The sequence below is a fragment of the Eptatretus burgeri genome, chromosome 3 (genome assembly GCF_056783735.1).
Source record: "Eptatretus burgeri isolate ZD-2024b chromosome 3, Ebu_testis_v1, whole genome shotgun sequence".
Classification (NCBI taxonomy): domain Eukaryota; kingdom Metazoa; phylum Chordata; class Myxini; order Myxiniformes; family Myxinidae; genus Eptatretus; species Eptatretus burgeri.
This window is the reverse complement of record NC_140963.1, coordinates 76,851,120-76,879,086: the sequence shown is the minus strand read 5'-3', so window position 1 is coordinate 76,879,086 and position 27,967 is coordinate 76,851,120. Positions and strand designations below refer to the sequence as shown.

General features: G+C 40.7%; 1 protein-coding gene across 2 annotated transcripts in view; it reads left to right on the top strand.

The window, feature by feature from the left end:
• Window positions 1–10,983: 10,983 nt before the first annotated feature.
• LOC147030220 (CD63 antigen-like) overlaps window positions 10,984–27,967 on the top strand; it is a 23,378-nt gene continuing 6,394 nt past the window's right edge. Inside the window, exons 1-6 of one of the 2 annotated variants that reach the window (XM_085874055.1) lie at window positions 10,984–11,094; window positions 11,448–11,522; window positions 13,843–14,031; window positions 17,434–17,508; window positions 21,078–21,167; window positions 25,260–25,430. In XM_085874055.1, coding sequence (XP_085730181.1) covers window positions 11,457–11,522; window positions 13,843–14,031; window positions 17,434–17,508; window positions 21,078–21,167; window positions 25,260–25,430 — 591 coding nt within the window. In that variant the 5' untranslated portion in view covers window positions 10,984–11,094; window positions 11,448–11,456. The remainder of the gene's footprint in view (window positions 11,095–11,447; window positions 11,523–13,842; window positions 14,032–17,433; window positions 17,509–21,077; window positions 21,168–25,259; window positions 25,431–27,967) is intronic. The other variant, XM_085874056.1, reaches the window with a different exon arrangement.

Genomic DNA, 27,967 nt, shown 5'->3' with positions numbered 1-27,967 from the left:
CTATCTCCTCACCACTTCTGCTGTAGTTGCCCAATCATCCCACCCATCTTTACCACCATCCAACGCCTGTCTCACCTCCTCCCTAAATTTCACGCAACAGTCTTCCTCTTTCAGCTTCCACCATCTGGTCCTTGGTTCAGCCCTCACTCTCTTCCTCAACCTCACCTCTAAAATCATCCTACAGACCACCAATCGATGCTGTCGAGCTACACTCTCCCCTGCCACAACCTTACAGTCACTAATCTCTTTCAGGTTGCATCTCCTACTTAAGATGTAATCCACCTGGGTGCACTTTCCTCCACTCTTGTATGTCACCCTGTGTTCCTCCTTCTTCTTGAAATACATATTTACCACTGCCATTTCCATTCTTTTTGCAAACTCTACCACCATTTGCCCTTCCACATTTCTCTTGTTGAGACCGTACCTCCCCATCACCTCCTCATCCTCTTTATTCCCTTCCCCAACATGTCCATTGAAATCTGCTCCAATCACCACTCTTTCATCCTTGGATACACTCTCCACCGCTTCATCTAACTCACTCCAGAAATCTTCTTTATACTCCATATCACACCCCATATGTGGGGCATATGCACTAATGACATTCATCATCACCCCTTCAATTTCCAACTTCACACTCATCACTCGGTCAGACACTCTCCTCACCTCCAATACCCTCTTGACATAATCTTCCTTCAGGATTACCCTGACACCATTTTTCATATATATGTATATATATATATATATATATATATATATATATATATATATATATATATATATATATATACATATACATATATACATATATATATATACATATATACATATACATATATACATATATATATACATATATATATATGTATACATATATATATATATACATACATACACATATTATACACACACACACATATATCCATACTAATTAATGTCACTGTGTGTGTCAGTACGTCTCCTCCATAACTCCAAAAACCATGAAAATCAAGCAGCCTGAAAAACTTTCCATGCATACAAAGAAAACTCCAAGGAAGTGCAAGAGTGAAAATTGGGAGTTTGGCTTAATTAAAACATCCCTTTTGAAGATAATTAACGCCCTTATTTAATTATATCCTTTAGCAGGCGCATCCTCGGTCACCGCTCTCTATGGGGTCTTAAGGTGTATCCTCGGTAACCTCGCTGGCGTTATCGAATGCCTGTTCATCATAGCTACGAATTGCTGGGTACATCGCTTTTGTATGTGCTGTAGTTTTCAAATTTGGAGCTTGGAGTGATTTCATCCATTACATATCAACTCTCATGGACGAATTAAAGTTGATCATTGAAATATAATTTTGGTTTTGAGGATCGGATATTGTCCGGACTAAATAAGTGTCGAAATCTGCAGTGAAATCTGATAATTTAAAGAAATAACGAGTCTTATAACTAAGCAGATGTACCTATTTGCTTCAAGCAAGCAGACTGTCGTCCCTCCTTCTCCAAATATACACATGAAAATGTAAAATTTCCAAAGCATTAAACTTTTCTTTTTCTACTGTTTGGAGAATTACATTGAGTGAACAAAAGGGTTAAGAACGTAACAAAATTAACCAGCTTCGTCGAGCTATACGATTTAATGCATTCACTGTTTGAGTTGCGCCCTGTCCACCAGAGGGACTGCTTATCCACAGCGTCTGCTGCCAGATCTGTGTCTGTATTTTCAGAGGTTTCGCGAGGTGCTTTACAGGGAGTCAAAGCAAATTGGTGAAAAACGGATGTAATAAAATAAAGTTATAACGTTTGTGCAGACCGTGAACCGATGTACCGCATGACACATGCACAGACAAGCAGACAACGAGGCGGATTATCTGCAATGTTTATGTCATGTCAGGCCATGTATGGGAGCATGTTTATTTCATGGGTGATTAAATTTTGCAATGTCTCCAGGGTTAATTAACATTAAACAGCAACTCTTTTGTGGATAAAGTCATTATTTGAATAAATTCATTTAATTTTTTTAACTGCTGCAGCCATGGTGAAGACCGGCTTTAAAGTTCAAGGAATCATGTATGATATGCAGCCACAGCCTGGCCAGCCGTTCATCAACAACCATTTAATTGGAATGCTTACTTGAATGCTGAAGCCACTTGCTGAGCGGCCTGCAGCCAATAACGGTACCACGCCATGCCATTCTGAGCGGATCGTGCACTCACTGCTGAGTGCTGATGCTTTTGCCGTGCCACGTCATTCAGAGCGAGTGGTTGGTGCTCCGTCATCCTGAGCGAGTGGTTGGTGCTCCGCCATCCTGAGCGAGTGGTTCGTGTCCTGTCATCATGAGCGAATGGTTCGTGCTCCATCATTCTGAGTGAGTTGTGAAATAAGACCTGATTTCCGAGCCGTTTGCCATATTATCATGTTTTCTAAAGTACCGAGCCAAATGTTTTTTCACCTATCACACACAGTTAGTATTAGAGATGAATGTTTGTAAACATCGCTCTGAAACGTCTGTATAAATGCAACGTTTTTTTTTCGGTGGAAGCTACTCAACGTTTTTGGGTTGTATACAATACGTACTATAATCAGTAATCACACTAACTTCAACCAGATGATTCCCGAAATATTGCCGATATTGGCCAAGCAATAGCACGAGTGTGTGTGTGTGTGTGTGTGTGTGTGTGTGTGTGTGTGTGTGTGTGTGTGTGTGTGTGTGTGTGTGTGTTTCATAAAGCATAACATTCTCTCTGCCAACTCCCCGAGATATAGATATATATATATATATATATATATATATATATATATATATATAGATATATATATATATATATATATATATATATATATATATATATATATATATATATATATATATATATATATATATATCTCTGTCTCTCTCACTCTCGTCGACGGATTGCTTAAAGGACCGTGGTCGCCAATATTTTGACGGTGTGGGGTGGGGCCCACTTGCCAATTCCAATTTAAACAAGTACTCACACCATCTAACTACTGGGGAAGCCACTCCCTCGGCCAACCTTGTTTGAACCGAGTCACTGTTATCGACTCGGATCCGGCGTAACCGAACGGAAATTACCAAAGCCGCGCGGGCCCAAATGACAACTTACGGCACAAACGGCCTCACTATAACTCAAACCCGAACCATGCTAGGCCAATGGTAGAAACGACAGGCAACGAGCTGGTACATTTAACAGGGGTTTATTTACAATAATCCTGAAGGGAGACACACAGCAGACTTAATCACGATTATGCAGGAAAATGTACAATGAGCAATCAACACTTATACAATTTCTACTTCTTGGATGGCGCCACCACAGACACACACACAACAAAAGAAAATGGACCCGGATTATCTTTATTTCGACCCTCGCAGCCAAGGGGATAGACAGGCTGGAGGTCAGAGTTTGGTCGGTACCTGGCCGCCTCATGCGGTTTGGCCCGCGACTGCAGGTGTGAAACTCAGGGTCGTCGGCGAGCCCAGGCACGGTATAGCAGGGTCCAGGCGGGGGCCAGGGTCGCTCCTCATAGAGGGCCAGGGGAGATTCCCGGCTCAGACTCCGGGTTATTGCGCGACAAAATGAGAGATGGAAGTCGATGGCTGTGGAATAGTCAAAGGACCAGCTTGAGACACGGCAACGACGACCACCAAGACCAATGGCGACCCCTTTCTCTCCGACAATTCCAACCCAACTCCAGCGAGCACTAAGGGGAGCCCGGCGATTCTTATCCCTCCCCCGGGCGGGGTGGGGTGATCGGTCCTCTGAGGTAATCTTTGCGCTGATTGGACAGGGTTTCGTGGGGTGATACCTGTCCCCCTCTGATTGGACAGGGGGAAACCCCTGTCTTTCTGGGGCGGAGTCGGAGTTCTGAGGCAATCTTTGCCCTGATTGGACAGGGTTTCGTGGGGTGATGTGCTGGCCATCCGTGATTGGACAGGGGGGAACCTCCTCCTTTCCTGGGCGGAGTCAGCATTCTCAGGTGAGGAAACCTCCGCCCACGTTCGTGGTTGAACGCACCATTGTGTCGATGGTGCGAAGAAGTGAAGGATTGATTTGTTGGCATTAGGTATTGCAAAAATCTAACTAGAAAGAAACTTCGCAGCACACATGTAATTCCCTTTAAACATAGGGACGGGACCCTAACTATAAACACATACTTATCAAAATAACTGAACTGAGGGGACTCTGGCTGTTGTGTGCAAATAGCTGCCAGATTCATAACACTACCCCCCCCCGCCCCCTTTCTATAGACTCGTGCAGAGTCGTAAATTTTCTTGTGCCATGCAGGTGTAGGTTTTTCCCTTGTACGTTTTACCTACGGATCCCTAAGTGCGACATTTGAATACATGTCCCAAAAATAAATAACCTAGTGTGCTGCATAACTCAACTATCAGACTCGCACAGACAACTTCACTAAATTGCTGGTGCTAGACAGACACACAGGTGGGTTGCAAAAATTATTTACATTTTAAACTATTTACACTCACCATGGCCCAGGACCTGTTATCTGTGGGAAAAAGGCACAGTAAAGTCAACAGTTGGTGTGGGTGAGTGCCCAGCAGCTGGAAGGTCAGATGTCTTCAGGGCCTGCTCAAAAGGTCCCTATTTTTGCTTCACTGAACCTTCTCTTTTCATTTCAGTCTTCAGCTGCTGGAGGCAACTCACCCTAACACGGCAGGCCATGCGCCGTCCCACAGGCCATTTGAACTGGCCTTTATTCAAGGAGGAGGTAGCCAGGCTGCTCGATGCAGTCCCTGGCTCATTTGAATGGAGAATGGACAGGATAAAACAACACAAATGATGGATGGTGTGGCTGCCTGCAGGGCAGTCCTTGCAAAACACTTGACGATGGATGGTCCTGGCACACATGGATGGTTGGTGACATGGGGAGGTCATGCAACAAGGGCGAGCAGGCATGGGGTCAAGGCAAAGGCAGGCAAGTGAAGGCATGGCAAATTCGGACCAGAAGATACAGCACAACAGGTTGGCATATGAAGCTGGCCGGCCTCTGGTCTGGTCCGTGAGGTCCTGGAAGGAGTGCGGTGGTGCTGGCCGCTCCGAAAACGGGCTCGGACCTACCCTACTGTCTCCCCCAAACCTATCGCCTTTGCCTGTCTTTGTCCATACACACTCCCTTAGTTTGCAACAACAAAATTTAGACTTCCCCCTTTTTTTTCTTTTCTTTTATAATTCTCAGTGTCCCTAACACTCCTACTCCCCTTGTCCGGCTAAACTATCCTACCTGCCTACTCCCAACCCCTAAGATCCTTCTTGAGGGGAATAAGGAAGAGACAGGTGGATCTGTCTCGAGGCCCAATGGAGCCTCAGAACAACCTCCAAAGATTTCAGCAATTCCCCTTGTTGGGTCCAGTGGCCTACGGGCAGAGAAGCGATGGATGGTGCGAAAGGGTACACATTTCCTATCCTTTATTAAACTTTAAACTATCCCCGGGGCTTTTCAACACGCCTGTCTCTTTAAACTATCGGTTCTAGAAACCATGATTCCCGTCGCCTGTGTTGGTGTTCATTATAAATTTGGGCCTGGCCCTCAAATTTTCTCTCGTGCCCTTGCACAATTTCGTGGCTGGGCAGCGTGGCTCACTTGGCAGGGATTCCCTTCTGGAGAACTCGAACTACGGCACCCCCGGGCAGCTGAGGCTGTCTCCGAGGTGACCGACTCCGTATTGTTACGGATTTTGAAACCTTATGCACACAAGCAGCCAGAATCCCCGTAATTCAGTTATTTCGATAAGTATGTGTTTATAGTTCGGGTCCCCTACTTTTGTCTAATGGGAATTACATGTGTGCGCTGCGAAGTTTCTTTATAGTTAGTTTTTTTTTTACAACAAATCTCCTTCACTTCACTTTGCACACCAACGCCATTGCCCACGTGCGTTCGACCACGTACGTGGGCGGAGATTTTCATCGCCTCAGCTACGACTCCACACCTTGTCCAATCACGCACAGAGGGCGACTTTCCCACAACACCCCGGCCAATGAGGGTTGAGATGGCCACAGAGGGCGACTTTCCCACGACACCCCGGTCAATGAGGGTTGAGGTGGCCACAGAGGGCGACTTTCCCACGACACCCCGGCCAATGAGGGTTGAGATGGCCACAGAGGGTGACTTTCCCATGACACCCTGGCCAATGAGGGTGGAGACCGCCTCAGATGGCAATTTTCTCACCCTGGACAAGAAAGATATAAAGGAACGCCAGGCTGGGGAGGTTGGTCGTCTTGGGGGTCGTGGGTCTTGGTGCTGGCTGGTTCGTGTGGTCCTGGGTTATCGTCGTCTCTGATTTTCTCCTTGGTCTTGGTTCATTGGTGCGTGGCTGGTTGGAGAGCGCGGTCCTTGGTGCTTGGTGCTGCGTGAAAGCTGTGGGTTCGAGTCACGCCACATGACCAGATCATCGTACACCGCACGGGGCGGACAGGTGCAAGCCCGACCCTGGCCTTCGGCTCGCCTTTCCTTCCGAGCTGGAGGCCTCAATAAAGGCCGGCCGGCCCAGTTCTTTTGTGTGTGCGTGTGTGTGGTGCCAGTCCGTTAAGTAGAATTGTTTAAGTGCCTTGTACATACCTGAATTGCTTTTAGTCGGTTTAACTCTGCTCTGTCTCCCCCTCCCCGATTATTGTTGTAAAATGAATCCGTTAAATGTACCAGCTCGTTTTCTGTGCTTTCCTCCATTGGTCTAGCATGGTGCGTGTTGCGAATTGGTAGGGCCGTTCGTGCTGTGGATTGTTCATTTGGTCCGGCGCGGCTTTGGTAACTTCTGCTCAGTTACGCCGGATCCGAGTCGGTGATAGTGACTCGATTTGGACAAAGTCGGTCGAGTGTGTGGTTTTCCCCGGTAGTTGGAGGACGAGGGTATTTAGGTACATTGAAATTAGGCAATTAACCCTACCCCACGCTGTCGAAATATTGGCGACCACGGTCCGCTAAGGGACCCGTGAACTCTCGGACTTATCCGAGAGTCACGACCTAAATTCCGGGTGTTCGGTGAGAGACGACTCCACTGCTCCACCGAGTGGTCGTTTATCGCCGCCGAACCCAGTCCCACAACAGTATGAACGCGGGGAGTGCCCTTCCTGGCTAATCCCCCGTATATGCCCACGTGGCATTTCTGAAAGTCCGGCGTGTCCATCTTGTATACCACGTGTCCCCCGCCCCATCCCTCTCCCTTCCACAGATCTCATGTCTCTGTTCCCCACTGTTTTGTCTTTCCCTCTCCCTCCCCTCTTGTCTCCTGCCCCCCTTGTTCTGCATTGTGTGTTAGCTCTCGTATGAGCCTCGACAATGTATACAAAGAATTTAAAAGAATAAAAAAAGAATCAGTTTGTGTTCCCAATACCACAACCAATAGGTTACATGTGAATGACATACAGGGGAAAGTTGTTTCAATTTGGCAAACTTTCCAAAGGATATCAAGGTGTGTTCCTTCAAGTTGACTGCTGGAGGCGAAGTTTGTAAAAATTTGTTTAACAACAAGATGGGACATTTCTCTCATCGTCCCTCATTCACCTGGATTGTGAACACAAACACCGACATCCACAGTTACATGTTCTTTCAAAGTGTAGAGAATTCTGACAATACAAAGTACCAACAAATTGTATGTGCATACATGCTGTTATCCTGATTGATAACATACCTGTGTAATGCAACAATAATATGACTAATCTTCTTGTTTTGCGTCATTATTTTTCTGTGCCTTTATTGTTCACTTCTAAGTGAGTGAAAATTTTGTTTACCCAATTGTTATTTCTTCTGTGAGCCTGTATGCTAGTTATTGACAGGGTGTTGTCTTATAACAGTTCTCCAGAAAAATCACCTTACTGGGTAGATGCTCCCTCCAAATCCCATCAATCCCTCCATCTCTGCTGTTGTTTTATGTCCTCACACCAAAGAGGATGGATGACATTGAACCACCCTCCAAATATATCTGTTGAGATTTTAAGGTGCTTGCATCTAACAAATTGGTACCTGTGGTTCAAGTCAGGATTCATCGAGAAAGCAGGTTCTTCTCACGAGATTGATGTGTCGTGATCCGATTGCCGACCTCATGAATGACTAAAGCAGGAGGATCATTCACACCTACTCTGGTTTAAACTTCCTGGTTAATTCCTAAATATCCAGGAATGGCACTGAAATGCTGCCAAGAAAGCATTATCTCCCCCACCCCATGCCATAAAACATACTCTGCTGCTCTTGCATATTCCATTTCTGGCTTCTTCACCCGATCATTGAAGTCCTTCTTCACCCTATCATTGATGCCACCACAGTGATTTTCTTGAGTATGCCATCTCTGCTAATCACTCGAGCATTCAAGCCTGGTGTTGGCTTAACAGTTAGGGTGGCTGGCTTTGGATATTTGGGTCCTGAGTTCGAGCCCTGCTGGCTGCAGAATTAACACCAAATGGGGTTGACTCAGCCTGTCATCCTTCTGAGGTCAGCCAAATGAGTACCAGTGCATTGGTAGAGGGGTACCATTATTAGTGGCACAGCTGTGCTTCCAAGAAATGATCGCTACCCTGGCAGCCAAGCTGCCATCTGCAAAAATAGGACCCCATGATGTTTTCTAGGTCCCCTTCGGTCTACTTAGAATTCCACCAACATCACTGCCATACAAACGGTACAAAAACAGATCATCTTGAATGCAGTCTTATAAGCTGCCTTCCAATTATAGGCAAAGTCATGGAAGCCATGTTGACATCAAATCTTTCATTTACTCCAATGGCCTGATATCAATCAGATCATCAGTTCAGATTCAGACTCAGTCACTCCACCCTGGACATACTGCTTCTAATCTCCCAACAACTGATAACGTCACCCAACAATTCTCAGACATGAGATTAGAGCTGTCTCACTTGATATACCTCAAGGATTTGACACAGTCAGGCACCCCACCTTGCTCTCCAAACTCTGATTATGACATCAAAGGCAACTCCTCTCATGGATTACTGACTTTCTCCACCCTCAGTCATTCTGTGGCTCTCAACGGGATCCTATCATCTCCTCTCTCTTTCAAGGTTGGAGTGCCCCAGCGTAGTGTCCTGATCCCAAGCCTATACCTCATCTTCATCTTCATTAATGATCGCTCTGAATCTCTGGAAAATCCCCTTAATCTATTTGCTGATGTTTACCACTTCCTCAGGTTATCCTCCATCCATACCCATGATATTTTCTACCCTTTTAAATCCCCCCAAAGCCCACCCCTTCCTTTCTAGGTTGTTGCATGCTTGTGTTTCCCTCCCTTCCCCCACTTTTTTTGTTCCAATTCTGTTTCATCGCCATTTTTCCCCTTCCTATTCTTGCTGTGTTTGAGCTTGTATCCACAGCTGGTTCATTACTGTGTCCTCCACCTATTCCCTTTGATTTAATTCTTCCTCATGCCGATGCTTTCTCCAATTGTGGCCCTCCACAAATTGCTGTTGATACGTTTTCTCCCTTTCCACAATAATTATGTTCTTCTTGTTTTAGCTATTCTATGATCCTCGACTTTGTGTACAAAAAGAGCTGCCGTTTCACTAATGCAATGTTGGCAATGATAGAAACAAGAACTTAGGAAAAGAGGAACTCATGACAGATTCTCAAGGACATATTTGCCATTCAGTACAACGTGGAAAATGAATAATAACCGGTCTGTAAGTATTCAGTGCATTAGTAAATGATTTTGTGACAGGGAATTAAACGGAAAAACGAACAATAAAACGTTGCCGTGGGTACCATGATGTCTATATGTATCATTTTCCGGGTCATCGTAATCATGAACAATGATGCTCTCTGTGCAGAGCGTCGGTTCTGCCAAAGCATTTTGTTGGCTTTAATTACAATCCTGGGCGGGTCGCCACTCCAACACAAGCGCTCAGAACAGGAATTTGTTCAAAGTTCCGGCAATAATTCGTCGACTCTTCGTTAAGGACACCGTTAAATGTATAACGGCCACCAACTAATGCTGGCAAACAAGACCCGCAGTTTAATGTCCATCCGAGGGACGGCACACACATTCATTGATGAATTACCCTGCCTGGGGAACACCGGAATGACAATTTATAGCTGGGTCAGGATTCAAACCCAGGTGAGATCAGAGGTGAGTGTGCATACCTCTGGAGTATCCTGCCAGATCCTATTATTGCATCCCAGTTGGTAAAACCCAGCTCCCTCATTTTAGGCCTTCCTTCATAATCAAGAAAACCAATCCAGGGTCCTCAACATGAGGCCACCACAATACCTAATATGACCTTCATTATAGGTCTATACACCTTTGTTAAAGATATCACGGCAGTGCAATATCTCCAGGACAGATGAGCAAGCACCGGTGTCAAAAGCCACCAAAACCGTAAGAGGCATTTGATTGAAACCACAGCCGTGAGAACACTTCACTGCTCGCAGCATGCTTGGTAAGTGGACAAGCCAAATCTGATGACCTCAAAACCTCTCCAGACCATTCGCTCCTGGTACGAGGCATTGGTGACTCGTTTACAATATTGGTTCGAAATCTCGTACATCATGCGTACAATGAAGTAAATACCGGTTCTTCCCATCTTCCCGGTTCTTAAATATTCCCCATGTTCCCCGTCCCATCCCTCTCCCTTCCACAGATCTCCAAATATCTCTGTTCCCCACTATTTTGTCCTTCCCACTCCCTGCCCTCCTGTCTCATGCCCCCCTTGATGTGCGTTGTGTGTTAGCTCTCATACGAGCCTCGATAAGGTATACAAAAAAAAAATGTTACAGTATTGCAGCTGCTGGACCTTAAATATTGTACTTCTCCAAACCCAGTGCATTTTTATGGTTTCTAAACCAGTGACCCCAAAGAGCTGGGATTGAGTTACACACTCAGCGAATATGAAACTATTCCTCGAACCCCATAATCAGCACCAGCGTTGTAAGACAAGGTCAGGGATGAGTGACCATGAATATCTGACCAGTCAGCGCATGGTACATCAGATTCACTTTGATGTAATTTGCTTTTCTCTTTGGGGGTGGGGAGGGGGGAGGTCGGGTGGGGTTTGTATTTATTATAAACAGTTGGGATGAAAAAGGTGGATTCTTTGAACCACACTGACGTGTTATTCTCCATCAAGTGAGAAAGGTGAATACCAGGTTGGTGACTTACTTTTTGCATTCATTCTGCTGGTATGAGAGTTACACTATGTTTAGATGAACTGCCTGTTTGTGTGATGTGTCGATGTAGAGAATAGCAATGAAATAAAGTCACGACACAAGTCCTTGTGAAGCTGCAAAGCCAATGCATTCTCTGAGATGCATTATTGGGAAACATGAAACTCGAAATGAGTGGAGCAGTTCATTTTTATATTACCTTGGGATTTAAACTGCAGGTGTTTGCCACACAGTTTAGAAATATTGCAGGTGTGGTGCATTTGTCAGGTGTGTAGTGTGCAGTGTTTACACAAGTTTAACATTACATGTTGTTAACCACAATCAATTTACTTCAGACATTCAAAATGGGGCTCGAAGGTGGACTGCGGATGATCAAGTACTTAGTTTTCCTTGCAAACTTCTTGTTCTGGGTGAGTGAATTTTATCAATTTTTGAACCGTGCTGTGACAGTAAAACTATTGTGTGACTATTACTCATGGGACGAGCACAAATCACATTGTTAAAATAAAATTTGACAAATTACTGCTTTTAACGCAATATATGAACTCTGTCCAATAAAGGTGTAAAAATACATCTCACCTGTTGGATTACAAAAACGAGTGCTAAATGCATCGATTACATAATAAGACAGTGATCAATGTATCGATTAGATTATAAAACGAGTGATCAATTCATCGATTAGACTATAAAACAAGTGATCATTCATCGATTAGACTATAAAACAGTGATAAATGCATCAATTAGACTATAAAACAAGTGATCATTCATCGATTAGACTATAAAACAGTGATAAATGCATCGATTAGACTATAAAACAAGTGATCATTCATCGATTAGACTATAAAACAGTGATAAATGCATCGATTAGACTATAAAACGAGTGATCATTCATCGATTAGACTATAAAACAGTGATAAATGCATCGATTAGACTATAAAACAAGTGATCATTCATCGATTAGACTATAAAACAGTGATAAATGCATCGATTAGATTATAAAATGAGTGATCAATTCATCGATTAGATTAAAAAACGAGTGATCATTCATCGTTTAGATTATAAAACTGACAAATGCATCGATTAGATTAAAAAACGAGTGATGAATGCATCAATTAGATCATAAAACTGTGATAAATGCATCGATTAGATTATAAAACAGTGATAAACTCATAGATTACATTATAAACCAGTGATAAATGCATCGGTTAGATAATTATTAAACGAGTGATAAATTCATCGATTAGATTTAAAAACAGTGATAAGTGCATCAATTATATTATTAAACAAATGATAAATTAATCGAATTGATTATAAAACAGTGATAAATGCATCAATCAGAGCATAAAACAAGTGATAAATGCATCGATTTGATTTTAAAATGGTGATAAATTAATCGATTAGATTATAAAACTGTGATAAATGCATCGATTTGATTATAAAACAAGTGATAAATTCATCGATTACATTATAAATCGGATAAATGCATCGATTTGATTTTAAAACGAGTGATAAATTCATTGATTTGATTATAAAACAGTGATAAACTCATCAATTAGATTATAAAACTGATAAATGCATGGATTACATTATAAAAAAGTGATAAATGCATCAATTACATTGAAAAACAGTGATAAATGCATCGATTAGATTATAAAACAGTGATAAACTCATCGATTTGATTATAAAAGTGATAAATTCATCAATTAGATTATAAAACTGATAAACGCATCGATTACATTATAAAACAGTGATAAATGCATCAATTATATCGAAAAAGTGATAAATGCATCGATTAGATTATAAAACAGTGACAAATGCATCGATTAGGTGATAAAACGAGTGATAAATTCATTGATTAGATTATAAAACAGTGATAAACTCATCAATTAGATAATAAAACAGTAATAAACTCATCAAATAGATTATAAAACAGTGATGAATTCATTGGTTAGATCATAAAACGAGTGATAAACTCATCAATTAGATTATAAAACGAGTGATAAACTCATCAATTAGATTATAAAACGGTGATAAACTCATCAATTAGATTATAAAACAGTGATAAACTCATCGATTAGTTTATAAAACAGTGATAACCTCATCAATTGGATTATAAATCATCGGTAAATGCATGTCCAAGAAATGGTTGAGGACGTGTTCAACATCGGGTTTTTTTTAACAACTAAAATTGCCGTCAGTCAGCCATCTTGGATCTGATCTCAAAAAAAAAGATGTGCATACGTAAACAATCATTCATTATCTGTGTGCCAAGTTTGAACAAGATCAGTAAATGCATGTCCCATAAATGGTTCAGGACATGTTCGATATGGTTTTTTTTTGAAACCGTATCATTTTTTTTTTTTGAAAATACGGTTTTTTTTGAAATGGTTCAGGACATGTTCGATACGGTTTTTTTTTGAAACATCTAAAATGGCTGCCAATCGGCCATCTTTGATCGCATCGCAAAACAAAATGATGTGCATATGTATACCATCATGTATTGTCTTTTTGCTAAGTACGAAAAAAAAATTACTCTATACATGTCTGATATAGTTGTGGATGCACACATACACACACGGACACAAAAATCGAGACCAAATCCATAAGCCCCCGTTTCAGACCAAGTCCAATGGGGGCTCGTAATGATGGAGCTAATTTGCAGGTGGAAGTCTCTAAATAAATTATGTAGCGAATGTGCATGTGATCCCTTCTTGCTCCCTCCACCCACAGTTATCAGGACTCGGACTCATTGTAGTTGGTGTGATGGCACACCTGAAATATTCCGTGTTCAGTGTGCTCACGGGACAAACGATTGGTTACCTTATTTACGCCATTATCCTGATTGGAGCCATCATCTTTGTCGTGGCTTTCTATGGATGCTGTGGAGCTGTGAGGGAAAACAACTGTATGATTACAACGGTGAGTAACATGATGAGTTAAGAAAATAATGTTTTCTTTTTCCACACATTCCGCTCAAACTTGTGAGCCATTCTAATAACAACCATATGTACATTGGAACTTCGCATCAAACAGGTCATGCACTGTGACCTTTGGGTCGAGCCCCCTGCAAATGGGTTGAGCACCGTGGACCCACAATGACACAAAGTCTTCTGTTGTTACAGAGGGGTGGGGACAGAGATCATTGAGGGTGGTGCATGTGGGGGTGGTTGGTGGGGGTGGGGAGTGGAGGTAGCAATGGCTATTGGATAGTGGTGTAAGGTATCAGAAGTGATTTGGGAGTTTGATGCAGATCACCCACTCATTAACTTTATCCAATCCCAGAGGAATAGGCAACATTCGAGGACCAAATGTGCAGGATGCAGAGGTTTTTTTCCACTAAGGTGTAAAAGGTAGAGGCAGAAAGAGAACAGGTTGGATGAGCAAGTAAGTATGCAATGCTATTAAGGATACAAGCAGAAGGCATTCATCAAGTACAAAATAATAAGACTGGAGTCCAACTCACATCAATATAGGAGGAAAAAGGGGTTAGTTGAGAAAATAACTCAGTAGGCCAAAAGTGAAAATGAAAAGATAGCCAAAAAAACCCCAATTAAACATATAAACAGCAAGGCATTCTTTTAGTAAATATAGGAGGGAGGGGGAGTAAAGAAAGGGTCAGGAAGAGTGTTGGCCCATTGGGGAACAGCAAAGGAGAATTCGTGAATGATGAAGATGAGATTGCAGGCTTATTAAATCGTTTTTTTTTTTTTTGCTTCTACATTTACACAGTCAGGGGAACTTCCAACAGCCAAGAGTATCTATCAAGGAGGTGCCAAGGGCAATAAGAGATCCAAGTAGGAGTGGAGGAAGGGAAGAAACAGCATGAAAAATTGAGAGATGATGAAGATCCAGGGACCAATAATATGCCTCCAGGAAAATTGAGGGAGATGGCAGAGTATATAAGTGTGGTGGTCGCAGATATCTTGAACAGCTCGCTGGAGTAAGGATAGGTGGGTTTCATCTATAAGCCTACAGTGGCCTGCAAAAGCATTCACCCCCCCTCCAAAATTTTCACATCTTGATGCCACCTGGGCTTATTTGATGATGCTTTCAAATCAAACTTAATATACGAGTCTTCACAAACTATTCCAAAGTGATAAAGCTTTAAAAAAAGCACATAAAATGTGAATGTTACATTAACAGAGAAAATCTGATAATTCTCATTTGCATAAGTATTCAAACCCTTTGGCGAATTAACCCAAAATCACTTCAGGAGCAAATGATTTGTTTGAAAGGTTACAAAATAAGTGTAATAGCTTTCACCTGGATGTAATCAGTGATTGAACTTAAAAATTAAGCTTACCCACTTATCTAAGGAGTTTTAAAGTGCGAGTCACTTGGTCAACCAAGGCAACCATGAAGACCAAGGAGCTTTCCAAACAAGTCAGACAAAGTGGTGGAGAAGCACCATTCTGGAGAGGGATATAAGAAGATTTAAAAGTCACTCATTATATTATCCCTTTGAGTATGGTGAAATCCATCATTAAGAAGTGGAAGATGCATCATACCAACCAGACTCGACCCAGATCAGGTCGCCCATCCAAACACAGCAGCTGCGCAAGCAGGAACCTGGTTCGGGATGTCCCTGTGAATCCAACAATAATTTTTAAAGATCTGCAAGGCTCTAGGTCTGAGATTGGGGTCAGTGTTCATCAACCAACAATATCCCGTTCCCTTCACAAAGCTGGCCTCTATGAACAGGAGGAAAGAAAGAAGCCATTACTGAAAAAAACGCATCTAAAAAGCTCGTATGGAGTTTGTGAAAAAGCATTTTAATGATACTGCAGGCATGTGGAGAAAAGTCTTGTGGTCAGATGGGACAAAAATTGAATTTCTGGGTCTAAATTCAAAGCGATAGGTCTGACACAAACCTAACACTGTAAATCACCCAGTCAACACCATCTTTACGATCAAGCATGGTGGTGGCAGCATCATGTCATGGGGCTGCTTTTCATCAGCAGGGACTGGCAAGCTTCTCAGGATAGAAGGGACAATGGATGGTGCAAAGTACAGGAGATTCCTTGATGAAAACCTGCTTGAATCAGCCATGAATCAAGAGATTCACATTCCAGCAGGGCAATGATCCGAAGCACAAAGCTAAAGCCACACTCGAATGGCTGAATAAGAAGAAAATAAATGTTCTTGAGTGGTCCAGTCAAAGTCATGTCTTGAACCCAATTGAACATTTATGGCGAGATTTGAAGATTGCAGTCTATCAACTATTCCCATCAAACTTGGCAGAACGAGAGCAATTTTCACATGAAGAATGGGTAAATATTTCACCATCTCACTGTGTAAAGCTGGTAGAGACCTACCCCAAAATACTCATAGCAGTTGTTGCCGCAAAAGGTGCTTCCACCAAGTACTGACTTGAGGGGCTGAATACTTTTCCAACCAGATAATTTTGCTTTCTACATGTTATTTGCAGGTATTCCTGACATGTAACCTCCTTAAACTGTAACAGTGTTTAGTTTGACCTCTTCAGTTGTGAATAAAAAGGTTAATTTGGAAAATTGTTTCTACATAATTCGTAATTCATCAAAATGTGGTATTATTGGTAGGGGGTGAACACTTTTGCAGGCGACTGTACCTGTCCTGACTCCAAAGCAATTCAGTGAAGCTTCATCCAGAATATTATGTTCAGCTTTGGTAACCATATCTGAAGGAGGACATAGCTGCCAGAGAGGATTCAGCATGGAAGGACTTCAATGATTCAGGCCATAGCTCGACTAAGCTATGAGGAGTGACTAAAAGAGACATGACTTCATATATTAGAAACAAAGCGGTTACGAGGGGATATTATAGAGATGTTTAACATCATTAAATTCATTGACAAAATAAGTGTCGAGTTTTTAAGCAGAATAAAGTCAGTGATAGGCTTGAGAGTAAAGAAGAGGAAGGTGAGGACAGTAATCAGGCAAGACCTTTTCAGGCAGAGAATAGTTAATGCATGGAATGGTCTCCCTCGGAAGGTAGTGGCAGCAGAAACAGAAGATAAGTTTAAATTGGAATTAGATAGGTCCCTGGAAGTTATGGAGATAGAGGGGTATAGAGATGTTGGCAGAACTTGAAAGTAGCTTGAGTGTGGATGAGTGATGAATACTGGCGTTGATGCAGCACAGGCAAGAAGGACCAAATGGCCTCCTCTTGCGCCAAAGCCAAAGTTCCTTGCATACCCCCAATTGGGTCATGTACCATGAACCCCCCCCCCACCCACTCTCTATTGGGTTGTGATTGGGTCGTGTATCGTGCACCCCTCCCCTTTTCCTGTGATCAGGTCGAGTACCTTCATATCACCCTCCTCCCCATCCTTGTTTGCAGTTCACAGTCTTATTGATTTTCATCTTTGTGGCTGAATTGGGAGCTGGAATCGCAGCCTATATCTACAAACAAGAGGTTTGTTGTTTGTTTTACCAATTGTTTTGTTTTGTTTATATTTTTCAGATATGTCTTAAAAACAAATAAAAGTATTTGCTACCATTTTAAAAGCATGAGTTCTCCTCAAACCTCCACACAAACTCAGTTTGCCATATTAAATAATGACTACAAAACAAAAATATGCATTCCTCATCAAGTCATTGTTAACTTGGTTTTTATCTCTTGATCTCTCCAGTTGCTGTGAATGCAGGCTTGCAGATGTTAACCCTGATCTGTCTGTCTGTCGCCCCCACATCCAGGCCTCTCCCCCCCCCCAACCTTCCAATCTGCATGCTCCCTTCTCCTACACACATCCATCCTCCACCAGTGACCTCCTGACACTCACTACCCAAAATCCTCCACCAGTAATCTCCCAACACCCCTCCCTCCTCAGCTTCCTAGTCCTCCCCCTTCCTCAACAGAATGGACCTTAAACATTCTAGGTCTCTGTTCTAACATCACACATCTCTCCAAACAGGTTGCTGCTGCTATGAGTACTTCAGATATCATGTTAAACAGAACCATTTCTTGCAGGATGTTCCTCTCTGGCTATTCTATTTTCCTTATGACATGTCAGACGAAGCCCCAGTTATGGGATTGCTGTTTACATCAAGAGCTCCATCCCCAATTCCCCATAGTCTGTGCTATTCTCTCCCTTAATCCTTGTAATTCCTCGACATAACCAGCTACAGTCTTTGTGATGCACCATCAACGAATGAGGATTGCTCCATATACAAATCATACTCCTAACATTGATACCCATCCAAGCTGTCTCTTCCTTATGTTTTATGATTTCAACTACCACCAGGCCAGTTGGCTGAGAGATGGTACAATAACAATCAGCCAAAGGTTTCACCCAATCGATGACCTTTCCAACCCAGATCTCTGCTTTTGGTATGTCCTTCCGAGAAGTGTTTGTGACCAACATTCCATCCAACCTCATATATTCTTTATCTGCCCTGCTTTGCTCCAATTTAAATAATGTTATGAAAGTCCAAATCTCAGTGACGGTTGTTTGAGAGCAACCACAATATTACAGTTTGTCATTATTTGTTTAAGGTGACTGGCATGGACTGCAATCTGCAAGCGACGGAACTGAATGATCTTCCATCTCCTCTGTATCTGATGTAGACTGCCTTTAAAATATTTCACCAAACCTCAACTATCATTCTCTCTTTCCATGTCTCACATGTATAGCATTGTTTTATCTCACCTGCAGCGATTATACATCAATTCTCTTCTCGGCACTGATAGCCACTACCTTGCCACAGGCTATAGGCCATCAACCAGCTTGCTTTCCCATTGGGGAGAGCGAATCTAACCAAGGGCAACCTTAGGCCATTTCACAAGGCTTGCAATAAGTGCGTCCATCCTCAGGCAAGCCAGAAAATAGAATCTGGCTAACCTAAAGGCTGAATTCTCCACAGGTCTGTGGGTGGTGCATTCTCCTCCTCCATGTCTTCCTTCACCTCAAATGGTTTCACAGCTGATGCTGTTTGAGAAAATGCTGCATGTCTTAACTTGGTGTTTATTTCCTCAGCTCGAGTACCCAAACCATCCCACTTTGTCCACAGATCATTCCCTCATACCACTGCATCTTGGACAATGACCTGTGTTTTCAAATCCTGCTTTCTTGCTCTCACTTAAACTCTCTTCTCTTCAACCTGTACTTCACATGAGGGTACCTCCCATGACACAAGACAAACAATATCACTCAAACACCGAAGAAGGAAGTAAAAACAAATCCACTGAGCTCCAAGCCAGTAAGCTTGCAAAGTCATGGAATCATGGAATTGATCGGCGAAGCTGACATTAAACAGCATCTTGAGCCTAGTTCTATTTAGAGCATACAATCACAGCTCTTCTGATGTTCTGGAAAATATTTTCCTCTTCACAGATTTCTCCACCATTAAATGGGACACTTGCATATCCCACTGACAAGCATCATCTGCGGCTTCCCTCTCTGCTGATTCCGGTCTTTCAATCCATGCAATTCTCTCCTCCCTTTGGAAGAACTGTTTAAAAAAAAACCCCCCAAAAAAAAACCACCCATCTGCAGGGTGAGCCATAAGTCCCAGGACACGGTTTTAGCTGCTTATACAGGATTTGTTTATCCCATCGACCAGGGTGAGTCTGTCACAAGCTGTCATCCTGTTTTCATGATCTGCATCTGACAAGTCTTAAATGACAGTTGGTTTATATGGTTGCATGTGAAAGTCTTCTTTCATTGTGCGACACAACGATGAATATGAAACACCCAACTCTGCAGAATGTTTCCATAATTATTTTTTTGGAGAACAGATGTTTTTATACTTTGAATTATCAAATCACGAAGTTTTGGTCATCCGCTGCGCTCGCTGTCAAGTACACTTCCAGTCTGAAATGCCTTTTTCCCCCCAAAGATGAAGATTCGATTTTGACGGTGCTGGCTTTCTAAAACGCTCCTCAAAGTCTTCTTGCGCCCGTTTCATCGTGTTGTGTTTCTACTCTCATGGTGCCACAGCATTGCTGCCAGCCTCTCTTCCACTGTAAATGGACTGGTGTCTGCCATCTTGCTTTAATGCATTGCTTGTATTATCTGAAGAAAAAAAAAACAAAGAAAACTATAAATATATGGAATAAACAAATCTTGTATAAGCAACTAAAACCATGTCCTGGGACTTAGGACTCACCCTGTGTGTACACAATCAACCACTGAAAGATGTTCAGTTTCTCAATCTTCTGGACCTCACTATCAGCTACAACTTCTGCTGCGAAGATAATAGGCTTCCAAAGACAACCACAAACTGGCCATCCTCTGGTGTGCCAATTTCTTCCTTGGTGAATTGGAACTTCTCAGTCTATAAGGCTTTTGTGAGTAACTCAATGGACTAACAGCTCAAAAGTACTGCTCTCCCCTATTGGCTGGTATCTCTACCTCACCTGCTCTCATGGATGCAAGGGAATCCAAAGCTCTCATTATTGAATCTCATTAAAGGAATAAGAAGCTCACCCACAAAGAAGCAGGAGCACAGGGACTCTAATCTGCAATATCCTACTGCTCAATCCTTCGAGAATGATAAGAGGCCTCTGTTTTCTATTGCCTCCACTCAGGTCTTGCTCCTTCTGCTCTTTCACCGTTCCATCTCTCCCCAGTATCCTTCCAGGTTGCACAAGTTTACAGCAACAACCTCCTTGCAAAACGATCAAGTTCCAGGTTCACTGCTCTATTGTTCCTCTCATCTGGCTTGTTGAACTGCATTCTTTCTTGTATTCAATCCCACTCCTTCGTCCAAAGCTTCAAGTTAGCAGCACTGTTCAACAAGTGATCCTCCATTACTACCTATGATCTTTTGTACTTCTATAAACTCCACCCCCTTCGTAATGCCCTCTTACAAGTATATCATTCACCTTTCCACTCCTCACCAGATCTTTTTTCCGATATGTCCATTCCTTTGCATGCTACATTGGCCTGTGGCTCATTGCTAATGAATCATTGTTATATCCTCTTTCATTTTGCTCTTCCATGAGCCTGGGATGTAAAATTGCTTATTTTGGTCTATTTTCAGGTGACAGATATCATTTATGAGACAACCAAAAATGCCATAAACTCGTATCCAGATGAAGGTGAAAAAGGTGTCGACTTCATCCAACAAAATGTAGGAATATATTTTGATCCAAAACATCACTCTTTTAATTCAAACTTATATTTTATATAATTTTCCATAAAATGAACATCACACTTTAGAGTTTAGATCCATTCTCAAACAAATTACATCACACTTCCGATATGTTATAAAAATTTATCATAATATTTATACATATATATATACATATATATATACATACATATATATACATATATATACATATATACATATATATACATATATATACATATACATATATATACATATATATATATATATATATATATATATATATATATATATATATATATATATATATGAATAAATAACTAAATAAGTATATATATATATATATATATATATATATATATATATATATATATATATATATATATATATATATATATATATATATATATATATACACACATTACATCACTTTATTTACGGCTCTGAATTTAAATTTAAATCTTTATCACTAATCTACACAAAATACCCCATCGTGACAAAGTGAAAACATGTTTTTAGAAAATTTTACAAATTAAATAAATATAAAAAGCTGAAATGTTTTGCATCAATAAGTGAAATGAAATGTCTGAAATGTTTTGCATCAATAAATGAAATGAAATGTCTGAAATGTCTTGCATACAACCCCAAGTCAATACTTTGTTGAAGTGTCTTTGGCAGCGATTACACCTTCGAGTATTCTTAGCTATGTCTGTGTCAGCTTTTACACATCTGGATTTAGGTTTTTTCTCCCATTCTTCCTTGCAGATTTGCTCAAGCTCGTCATGTTGGACGGGGAGCGTCGGTGAACAGCAATCTTCAAGTCTTTCCACAGATTCTCAATGGGATTCAAGTCTGGGCTTTGGCTGGGCCACTCAAGGACTTCCACGTTCTTGTTCTGAAGCCATTCCAGTGTTGCTTTGGCTGTATGTTTGCGGTCATTGTCCTGTTGGAACAAATCTTCACCACAGTAAATGAGGTCTTTTGCACTCTGAAGCAGGTTCTGCTCAAGGATATGCCTGTATTTGGCTCCATTCATTGTTCCCTCCATCCTTGAAAGTCTGCCAGTCCATGCCGCTGAAAAGCATCCCCATACTATGATGCTGCCACCACTATGCTTCATGGTTGGGATGGTGTTAGATGGATGATGAGCTGTGCTCAGTTTCCGCCAGATTTAGTGCTTTGCATTCAGGACAAAGAGTTCAGTTTTTGTCTCATCAGACCACAGAATCTCTTGCCTCATGTTTTCAGTCTTTGACATACCATTTTGCAAACTCGACGCGTGCCGTCTGTGCCTTTTTCTCAGGAGTGGCTTCCGTCTGGCCACTCTCCCATAAAGACTAGATTTGTGAAGTGCTGCAGAGATTGTTGTCCTTCCAGCAGGGTCTCTCATCTCAGCCAAGGAACTCTGTAGTTCTGTCAGAGTGGTCATTGGGTTATTGGTGACCTCCCTGACCAGTCCTTGTCCGGTTGCTCAGTTTGGTCAAATGGCCAACCCCAGGAAGAGTTTGGGTCGTTCCATATTCTTTCCATTTCCTAATGATTGCGCTCAGTGTGCTCTTGGGAACTTTCAACTCTCTAGAAATTGTTTGATACCCTTCCCCTGATCTATGCCTCCTCACAATTATATCTCGGAGTTCTACGGACAGTTCCTTGGATTTCATGGTAGAGTTTCTGCTCTGAAATGCACTGTCAACTGTGGGACCTTATATACAAAGGTGCGTTTCTTCATAAATCATGTCCAATCAATTGAATTGGCCACAGGTGGACTCCAATCAAGTTATGCAGACATCTGAAGGATGATCAAAGGAAATTGGATGCACCTGAGCTCAATTTAGAGTGTCATAGCAATGGAGTTGAACACTTATTGATGCAGGACATTTCAGCTTTTCATTTTTGATTAATTCATAGAATACTTACCCCTTCCGGTCTTGAGAATGACTTGGTGCGAGCCAATCCTTCTGGCTGAAAATTTGTAAATAAAGACATTAAATTCAAATCAAATGAAAGACCAAATAAAATAGGTACTGCATTTGAGTCATCAGAAGGAACCCAAAAAAGCAAAAAGCAAAGATGAAGTAATCAGGAGGAACTTGGATATGACTCGGGTTTCAACTGCTACTCCTCTTTCCTCACACTCATCCAGGTGCAGCCAAGTGAGTCTCATTCAACGATAAAAATAAAAAATAAAAAAAGAACACAGATTCAAAAAATTAAATAATCCTGGCTACCAGACCATGCATCTGATGAGGTTGACATTTAAAACATATATTCCCCACTACTAGATCATAATTTTGAAGTTTCACATCAATTGATGCAGTGGTTCAAGAGAAATTAAAAAATATATTTTCCTTAAATCCAATATGGTGCCAAACCATGTGACCTCTCAATTACTCATGAACACCCTGGTATCCCTAAACCTTGGGGATACGAGGGTGTGTGAAGGTTCCCCTTGATCTGTCCAGCTGTTTCGGAGAAGAGGAATTTTGAGGGTAAAAAAAAAAGGCTGCTGAACAACGTGACCGATGAAGTCATAATTTTTTCTGTTGACCAATTTATGAGATGACATGACACCATGAGATGACACTCAAAATTTTTCATGCTGATCAGATGTAGTGTTCTCCATATACAATTATAACATCATAATGAAGGCACCTATGACATCATTAAAAAAAAAAACATCACGCTTTCTCCCCATGGGGAGTACTTGGCATGTGCCAAGTTTCAATTTTTCTATGGAGCAGTTTGAGAGATGGAGGTCCAATGTTTCTCCTTTTAGTCAACATGGCTGCCACACCACGTGACCTATGATGTCATAATTATCATTAAAAAACATTCTACATGAGTAGTCACACCTATTTCATGTCAATTTGACAAGTGGTTCCAGATAAAAGGTAATAACAAAATTCAGACACGCATGCACTTCCGCACGTACAAGACTGATCGCTAACCCCGCTTTTCGCTTCGTGAGCGCAGGCTAAAAATTTATAAAACATGTTTTCACTTTGTCATTATGTGTAGATGTTTTTTTTCTTTTTAAAATATTTTTTGTGTACATTGGTGCCAATTTTTTATTATTATTCAATCCATTTTAAATTTAAGCTGTAACAACAAAATGTGTCAAATGTTGAGGGGTGTGAATACTTTCTGAAAGCACTGTATATTTTTAAACTGCATCACAATTTAGATATGTTTTTAAATTCCATCACACTTTCGATACGTTTTAAAATTACATTCCACTTTAGATATGTTTTAAAATTACATCACACTTTAGATATGTTTTTAAATTACATCACAATTTAGATATGTTTTTAAAATTACATTCCACTTTAGATATGTTTTAAAATTATATCACAATTTAGATATATTTTAAAAATTACATTCCACTTTAGATGCGTTTTAAAATCACATCACACTTTATATATGTTTTTAAATTCCATCACACTTTATATATGTTTTTAAATTCCATCACACTTTAGATCTGTTTTAAAATTGCATCACAATTTAGATACGTTTTTAAAATTACATTCCACTTTAGATATGTTTTAAAAATCCATCACGATTTTGATATATTTTTAAATTCCATCACACTATCGATATGTTTTAAAATGCCATCACATTTTAGATACGTTTTAAAATTCCATCACAATTTAGATATATTTTTAAATTCCATCACACTTTCGATATGTTTTAAAATTCCATCACACTTTCGATATGTTTTAAAATCCCATCACACTTTCGATATGTTTTAAAATCCCATCACACTTCGATATGTTTTAAAATCCCATCACACTTTCGATATGTTTTAAAATCCCATCACACTTTCGATATGTTTTAAAATTCCAGCACACTTTGGATACGTTTTAAAATTCCAGCACACTTTGGATATGTTTTTAAGTTATGTCATACCTTGTATATGTTTTAAAATTATATCACATTTTAGATACGTTTTTAAATTATGACTTCACCCTGAAGGTCTTAATGTGCAACATGACAATTTCAATCTGTTTAATAGTTTATAAATGGAGACTTTTAAAAATAATGTGAGATTGCATAGTTTGTACCCACAAGTGAGTGTTGTGGGGTTGTGTGCAGTTCAACTGCTGCGGAGGTCACGAATTCAAAGAGTGGTTTTCCAGTCAAGCTTGGCTCTCAAAGAGTCCACGAAACAATGACAATGTCCCAGAGTCTTGTTGTAAAGACATAGCTGAAGGATGTGGACATAACATTTTTCAGAAAAAGAAACAAAATGACATTCATACAATGGTAAGTACTCTAATACAGCCACTACTCTAGAAACACTACGTTAACAATTTCTCATGCTTTATGGTAATTGCTGCTTTAGGAATGACACTGTACATCTCAAATCGCTAAGGTCCATCTTTGTATTACATATGCAAAAAATTGCAGAACATGCCTCGAGTTGTTTCCCCCACATCCCTCGACCCCTGATATTTCAGATTTGTGTTTTCTTTTAATGACTGTTTCATACTTTCAGATATTTTTCTTTCGAAGTAGTTCACATTCAATGGAATACTAATGTTCATGAAGGCAAGTGTTGGTCTGCATCGGTTGATAAAATAAACAATGTATTTTATCAACCAAAAGGTTAGAATAATTTTAATTGCCATGGGGAATGAGGCATGGTTGACCTTTCAAGCATTTGCCTTTCGTCTCCAGTTTACAACTGTTTTACTCTGAAGGGCTAATGCTCAGTCAACCACCCCTCACTCCAAACGATAGATCACGTACTCTTACCGGCTTCCAATGAATAAAATCCATGGGCTGACAGGGTGGCTTAAAAGGTACGCACACTCGGCTCTAAGCTGCCTAGCCTGGGTTCGAATCCTTCCCAGCTATAAACTGTAATCTCGGTGTTTGATTCATCAATGATGGGCGATTCGGTGCCATCCCTCAGATGGATGTTAAACGGGAATTCCAGCTGCCAGCATTTTTTGGTGGACGATAAAGATTTCATGGTGTCTTTTGTGAAGAGTAAGTGAGCTATCATTGGGACCATGACCAAATTCCAAATTCCTGCCCTAACGAGCAAAGGCCATTGTATCAATGGCACAGACGACCCTCAGCTAATGATGCTACCTCCCAGCCTTGTGCTGCATACAAACAAAGAAGAAACTCCATGAGTTCACACTGAATCTAATTGTAAGTGTTCTTCAGTCTGTGTATGGCACAATGAGATTAGAGCTGCAAGGATAATCCTTGTACTATATTCAAATACTTTGACATGTACTCATTCATTCCATCATGCCCGCAATGCGTTCAGGAAAATGGTTGTGTCCATTTATTGGAAGGCAGGTCAGAGTTGGGGTTGAGGCTTCTTGCTTATCCTAGGGTGATGAGTTGAGATGACCAAATAGTGTGGGATTAAATAACCTCCACTGCCCCCCCCCCAAAAAAAGCCTGGCCTAATTTAGTTTGAATTTAAAGAATGACAATAAATATTATTTTGAAACATACAATTAATTTATTTGGAAGTTTATTTTCTGTACTTTCAGAATTTGTGCTTCCATCATGTTTTTCCCCTCTAATCAATTGTATATTTATATATACAGTAAGTGCTTGCTCAACATCGTCCCGGTTAACATTGTTTTGTTATCAAGTTACTGATCTAATTGAGAACATACTCGTTTAAAGTCGTTCAACATTCCATTATAAAGTTGTTTTACCTCCAATTTAGGACCAAACTAATGGTTTTCCTCGTTTTAATAAAGCTACAATATAAACCATACCATAAATACCGGTGTATGAGCCATACCGTAAATACTGGTGTACAAGTCCACCCAGAGTACATACAGAATAGGCCTTATATACATAACACTGAGCTGTGCATCAATAATATCAATGAGTCCTTGGCTGAAGTTTCTCAGGTGTGCATGAATGGTATGTTGAGGAAGTTGTGGCCTGAATGTGTCAATGACTTGAAAGGATTTAAAGATGCTGTCCCTGCTCTAAAGAAAGTTATCCTCGGCTTGGGCCAAAAAAAAAAAAAAAAAAATCGGGGTTTGATGACATGGAAGAAGCCAACGTTACACACCTTCTACAGTCACATGGAGAAGAACCAATGAAGATCTGAAGCAACTGGAGATGATGAGAAAAAAGCAACTCGAGATGATGATATTCAATCGTTTGTTTAAAATTACTTAAAACTTGTACTCTATATGTAAGTAACGCCTTTTGTCTGACGATAAAAAAATTTTCCCTGGCACCGAATGTCCCCTATTTACATCAATTCTTCTGGGGAAATTGGATTTGTTTAAAGTCGTAAAGTCGCAGCGGGAAACAGGATTTTGTATTCACAATTGTGTGTGTTCGTCCAGGCCATAACTTTATTTTTTTTTTAACTATATGAGCTTTTGTCATCAACTTTTCAACAAACTATTCTGAAAATATGGAGAAAAATTATTAATGAATGGGTCAAAATGTTAAAGAGCAAAGTCACAGTGAATACAAATCGGCCTTAGGCCGTCCACGGGGCTTCAAACACAAGACTTTGTGTGTCATATATTATTATTATTTAATCACTTCTATGTTTATTGATTTTTTTACCATTTAAATAAGTTTTAACATCTTCAGTTTGTCTGTTCAGGCCGCAACATTTTTTACCAATTCAACTTTTATCATCAAATATTCAACAAACCTTTATGAGAATATGGAGAACACAAATGATTAAAATGTACAATTCTTTTTGAAGTTGTTTTCATCAAATTCAGTTCGAGTACAAAGACAGGCTTTGCATTTTGAGGTGCTTTCTAGTTTGTATTTTGTTTTATTGTTTACATGTT